Source organism: Theropithecus gelada, chromosome 8 (assembly GCF_003255815.1).
Source record: "Theropithecus gelada isolate Dixy chromosome 8, Tgel_1.0, whole genome shotgun sequence".
NCBI lineage: Eukaryota > Metazoa > Chordata > Mammalia > Primates > Cercopithecidae > Theropithecus > Theropithecus gelada.
The window spans coordinates 21,695,433-21,701,432 of record NC_037676.1 but is presented as its reverse complement, the minus strand read 5'-3'; the positions used below and the strand labels follow the sequence as shown (position 1 = coordinate 21,701,432).

The window sequence follows — 6,000 nt, the reverse complement described above, 5'->3', positions numbered from 1 at the left end:
TTGGAGGCAGAAATTGGGCGTAAGACAATATGAGGCGTGGTCTCCTCCCTTAGTTCAATGGTCTTTTGGCCAACATAGTGAACCCCCATGTCTACTAAAAATACAAAAATTAGCCAGGTGTGATGGTGCAGGCCTGTAGTACCAGCTACACAGGAGGCTGAGATGGGAGCATTGCTTGAACCTGGGAGACGGAGGTTAAAGTGAGCCGGGATCACACCACGGCACACCAACCTGAGCCACAGAGAGACTGTCTCAAAAAATAAACCACACAAAAGAAAGAAAAGAAAAAGAAAGAGAAGGAGGAAAGAAAAGAAAGAGAGAGAGGAAAGAAAAGAAAAGGAAAGAAAGAAAGAAAAAGAAAGAAAAGGAAGGAAGGAAGGAAAGAGAAAGCAGGAAAGAAGGAAAGAGAAAGCAGCAAGGAAGGAGGGAAAAGAAAAAGAGAAAGAAAAAGAAGAAAGAAAAGAAAGACGAAAGAAAGAAAGAGAAGGAAGAAGGAAGGAAAGAAATGAGAAAGAAGGAAAGAAGAAAGAGAACGAGAGAACAGGAGGGACAGGTGCCCCTGGGAAGGGGAAAGGATAAGGACGCGCCTCGAAAGCGGACTCTGAACCTCAAGACCCTGTCTGTTCACAGCCAAGCGCGCGACCCTGGGAGGCATCAACTCCCCAGGCGCCTCCCTCAACTCATTCTCCCCCAGTTTCAGTGCCTGTCCTGGCGCAGACAGGACCCAGAAACAAACCACAGCCCGGGGCGCAGCCGCCAGGGCGAAGGTTACTTTCCGATACCTTCCCCTCCCCGCCCCACTTGGACGCGCTTGCAGAGGGTGACGTTGACAAGGCTCTTATTATTTATTTATTTTTTGTCACCAACCTGTGGCGGAATTTGCAGTTGCATATTGGCTCTGATTCGCCCCGCCCCGAATGACGCCTGCCTGGGGGCTGTGAAAGTACAGCCGCGCCGCCGCAACTCATCCTGGACACAGAAATCAGCACGTGTCCCGTGAACCCCGCAATCTCTGTGCCCACAAAATACACGGACTGACGTCCGATCTACTTTAAGAGTTGAAACCTACGGGCCTGGGGGGCGAAGAGCCTTCCCTCCTGCCATGGGACAACTGAGACAGAGCGCCCCGGCCGCTTCGGGGGCCCGGAAAGGGCGCGGCCCGGGACCCAGGGAGGCGCGGGGAGCCAGGCCTGGGCTCCGCGTCCTCAAGACCCTTGTGCTCGTCGTCGCCGCCGCAGTCCTGCTGTCGGTGAGTCCCCGCCGCGGTCCCTGGCTGGGGAAGAGCGCTCCTGGCGCCGGGAGCGGGCAGGGAGAGAGGGGGACACTATGGGGGTGCGTGGCCCGGGTCGCCTGCGGCCGGGCATGTCCGGGCAAGACGCACCAGTCGCCGGAGTCGGGGGAAGAGCCGGGTCCCCGGGCTGGGCAGGAGCGACCCGGGCCGCCAAGGAGCAGAGCGCGCGTTCCACTTGGTGTAAATTCCCGAATCCAGTGAGGGTGCGCGACAAGGTGGGAATTCCCGAGTAAGCCGCGTGAAGCCACAGAGACGTCCTCGGACTTCGATTTTGTTTTCTTTCCTTACTTTCTTTTTCTTTCTTTCTCTTTTTCTCTTTCTTCCTTTCTTTCTTTCCCTCCCTTCCTTCCTCGATCAGTTCCTGCCTTAATTTCTTTTCCTTCTGCGCCTTCGAATGAATTCCTAAAGGTGCTCATTGCAGATCGCTTTGAACCCGCGACCAGTGAAGAACTCCCCTGTGGTCGCTGCGTCCCAGTGGTTCCGTTACGCGCGCGAGAGCGGTTGCGGGCGCAGCTGGAGAGGACCCTTCCTCTCCTTAGCGGCTGCGCCCCTACGCGCGCGGGGCCGCTCATCGCCAATGCCGGTGTTTGGGGTTCCTTGGGAAAATGAGATTTAGGAGAAGGGAGTCTGTGGCACTTGGGGCCTGACCTGCTTGATAACAGCAGCTGCATTTTGGTCTGGCAAGAGCCTTTCTTGCCACCTCTCGGCAAGTATCTGTGATAATGGGGAAGGGACAAAGGGTCGGCTTTGTAGGGAACAGCACGGTGTGCTCAGCGACGGGAGAGATTGTGAATCATCACACTTTACAGAGGAGGAGACCGTAGCTCAGCGAGGGGAAGTCTGTGGGCCGAGACCTAACTCAAGACTGTACAGAGGGGCAGGAAGGGAGAGGAGGAACCGTGAAAGTAAGGTCAAGAGAATGCTGGTGTTGGCCTAAAGAATACCAGTGTGAAGCACTGGAGTTTTATGGGATATTGTTACACACCTCATGCTGAGTTCAGTGTTTCCACCCCACACCACTGTGTGTCCTTGGTATCACCTCTGAGTGGAGGGAGGGCAGAATCCTCCTGGTGAGGAAGGTGTACAGGGGCCTCGGCCTCCCCCTCCTGCTGTGGTTTCTGTGGGCCTAGGCTCCCACGGCATCTTGCTTCTCTGTGGGTGGTGGATCTTTGGTCTCTGGCTGCTTTTATGATTTTTCTTAGCACTGGTTTGCAGTGATTTGGTTTGTTTGCCCTGTTGTGTTTTTTTTTCTATAAAGAATTTCTTGGATTTTTGGCTTTCGACTTTTATGTTCTTTCTACTTGGAAGATTTTTTCTGTAAAGAAAGCCACAACTGGGTTGTGTTGAATTTCTCGTATTTGCGGTTTTAGAGTTTATGTTCTCCTTGGAGATTTTTCTGTAAAGAAAGCCACGACAGCCGGGTCCGGTAGCTCATGCCTGTAATCTCAGCACTTTGGGAGGCCGAGGCGGGCAGATCACATGAGGTCAGGTGTTCAAGACCAGCCTGACCAACATGGTGAAACCCTGTCTCTACTGAAAAATACAAAATTAGCCGGGTGGGCACCTGTAATCCCAGCTACTTGGGAGGCTGAGGCAGGAGAATCACTTGAACCCGGGAGGCAGAGGTTGCAGTGAGCAGAGATGGCGCCACTGCACTCTAGCCTAGGAGACAAGAGCAAGACTCCAAAAAAAAAAAAAAAAAAGAGGGAAGGAAGGAAGCCACAACAGAGTTGTGTTGAACAAGGAAGGAAGGAAGGAAGGAAGGAAGGAAGGAAGGAAGGAAGGAAGGAAGGAAGGAAGGAAGGAAGGAAGGAAGCCACAACAGAGTTATGTTGAATTTCTTGGATTTGGGGTTTTAGAGTTAATGTTTTTTTGTTTGTTTGTTTTTGAGATGGAGTGTCGCCTTTGTCGCCCAGGCTGAAGTGCAGTGGCGCGATCTCGGCTCACTGCAATCTCTGCCTCCCGAGTTCACGCCATTCTCCTGGCTCAGCCTCCCGAGTAGCTGGGACTACAGGCGCCCGCCACCATGCCCGGCTAATTTTTTGTATTTTTAGTAGAGACGGGGTTTCACCGTGTTAGCCAGGATGGTCTCGATCTCCTGACCTCGTGATCCGCCCGCCTCAGCCTCCCAAAGTGCTGAGATTACAGGCGTGAGCCACCGTGCCTGGCCGAGTTTATGTTCTGCTTGGAAGATTTTCAGCCATTATTTCTTCAAATACTCTGTCTGTCTCTTCTGGTGACTGTGGTCTTAATACATTTACGTTAGAATGTTAGATTTTGTATCAGAGTTAACTTAGTATCTGTTCTTTATTTTGCCCCATCATTTTCTATGCTTCACTTTGGGTAGTTCCCAGTGAGGGCTCTTCAAGTTCATTGATCTGATTCTGCAGAATCTAACCTGCTGTTAATCTCATCTACTGTATATCAGATTTTTTTTTTTTTTTTTGAACTTTAGAAGTTCTCTTTTGGCTTTTTTAGTATCTTTCATTTATTTCCTGATCTTCTTTGTGTTTTTCTTTTTTGAGACAGGGTCTTACTCTGTCACCCAGGCTGGAGTGCAGTGGCACAGTCAGAGCTCACTGCAGCCTCAACCTCTTGAGCTCAAGTGATCCTCCCACCTCGGCCTCCCAAGTACCTGGGACCACAGGCGCTTGCCACCATGCCTGGCTAATTTTTGTATTTTTAGTAGAGACCGGGTTTCACCATGTTGCCCAGGCTGGTCTCAAACTCCTGCGCTCAAGGAATCCTCCCACGTTGTCCTCCCAAAGTGCTGGGATTACAGGCCTGGGCCACCATGCCCAGTCTATGAGTTTGGTGGCAGTGTGTTTTGTTTTTCTCTTTTTAAAATATCCTTGAGTACATTTGTAAGCTTTAGATGACCTGTTTTAAGGTCTTTAGTGTATCAACACCATTATATCTGTTATCAGCCACTGTTTCTGTTGATTGCATTTTTTTTTTTTCCTGCCTGTGGGGACATTTTTGGTTTTTTTCCATGCATAGTAATTTTTTATTGCATGACATTGTGAATTTTGCTTTCTTAGGTACTGAACATCATTGTGTTCTTTCAAAGTCTATTGGGTATTACTGTGGTCACAATTAGAAAACTGAGGATCAGTTTGCTCCTCTGATACTAGCTTTTAACCACATATAACCGTATACCTTGTGTTCAGTTTCCTTATTCAGAGGCTCATTTAGTTAACTACTAAGGGTATAGTGGTCAACTTCTGATGGTAACTAGCCAGCACCCCTGGCATGTGGTCTGTCCACTGTGGGAAGGGGAACAGGAACATGCAGATCTCTCAGCCCTGCATGGGCCGCAATCTAATCTTCCCTTCCCTGGGTGGCTTCTTCTCAGGCACCCAGAGTCAGTCTCAGCAGACACTGGACATGTCCTCTGCAAGGAGCAGCTGCTTCTCCCAATCTCTGCCCTGCACTTGGCCCCTGGAAGCTCCTGCCTGTGGTTCTCAACAGAGTCTACAGAGCTCTACAGGGTCCTCTGCCCCTGCTGCAGCTGGAGGCCGTCCTTATGCAGTGAGCTGAGGCCATAGCTAGTCTCACTGTCTGTGCTTGGCGGCGGAGGTAGGAGTGATTCATTCATCAGGTAGACGAGGAGCCCTTTACTCCGGGAAAATCTGTGCCTGAGTTGAGGAAGGACAAATGAGCCCTGTGTGAATACTGCTCCCTGGAGCCCACAGTCCGGTGGAGCAGATGACAGCAGGGACCTCAATAACTATCAGGAAGCATGAGGTCCCACCACTGTCACCTCCCCTACCTCCAGAGTGGCTGTGCTGGCTCCAGAGATGTCATCCCTCCATATTTGACTGACAGAAGGAGGCTGTGCAGTCCCAAGGCTGCAGGTCATGGTAGTGTGGCCGGGATAATATGGTTTGCTTAAAATCAACTTTGCGGGTAATGATCATAGTAATCAGAGCATGTGTTTAAGTTCTGTGTTCTAAGCACTTTCCACACATATTAACACTTTCAGTTCACACAACAACCTGTGTAGGAACTGTGATTATCCAGGGCAGTTTTAAGGATGTGGGTGACTCAGAGAAGAAAGAGGAGGTTACTCGGGTTAATTTTTGACGAGAAATATTAGCAGGCATTAGGCTCAAACTTGGTATAAAGCAAGGAGCCTCTGTCACAGGTGGGTGAGTCACAAGACAGGGAAGCCCCGCCAATGACTCATGTCCGGGAGGAGGCAGGGTTCCTAGAATTCAATGGGTCAAGAACTGAATAAGCCAAACCGCTGGCCTCCCTTCTTCTTGTTTTCCTTCTCTCTCTTAACTATGCCCATGGACACCCCCATGAGCCCATTTCTGTGGCCCAACACAATCACACATCTCTGGCCACATGCCCATTCTCCCTCCATCAGAGAGGCCCACGGATGGCACAGCCTCGTCCTGCACAGCAGAAAGAGTGAATGGTGATGAATGGATCTATATTATTTCAACTCTCCTACATTTTGTAATCATATTACAACATTAATTCAGCAGTACCTCTCTTGTTTTTACTCCCCTCCCTCATTACACTGGCTTCCTGTCTGTCTGGGATTCTGTCTGCATGAACTCTTTCCTTTATGTCCACTACTGTCCCTACCACCGACGGCATTTGTCACTTCTGCCTGAGCAGCCTCTCCAGACTCTTCACAAGTTCGTGGACTTTGGGGTTAATGATGGCTGTGCCTCAGCTCTTGTGAATGGAAACTG

The 6,000-nt window shown here is 50.3% G+C and overlaps 1 protein-coding gene across 2 annotated transcripts in view; it reads left to right on the top strand.

Moving 5' to 3' along the window:
* The first annotated feature begins 799 nt into the window (after positions 1-799).
* TNFRSF10B (TNF receptor superfamily member 10b) overlaps positions 800-6,000 on the top strand; it is a 54,554-nt gene continuing 49,353 nt past the window's right edge. For both annotated transcript variants that reach the window (XM_025395274.1, XM_025395273.1), the window contains exon 1: positions 800-1,249. In XM_025395274.1, the coding sequence (XP_025251059.1) occupies positions 1,103-1,249 (147 nt within the window). In that variant the 5' untranslated portion in view covers positions 800-1,102. The remainder of the gene's footprint in view (positions 1,250-6,000) is intronic.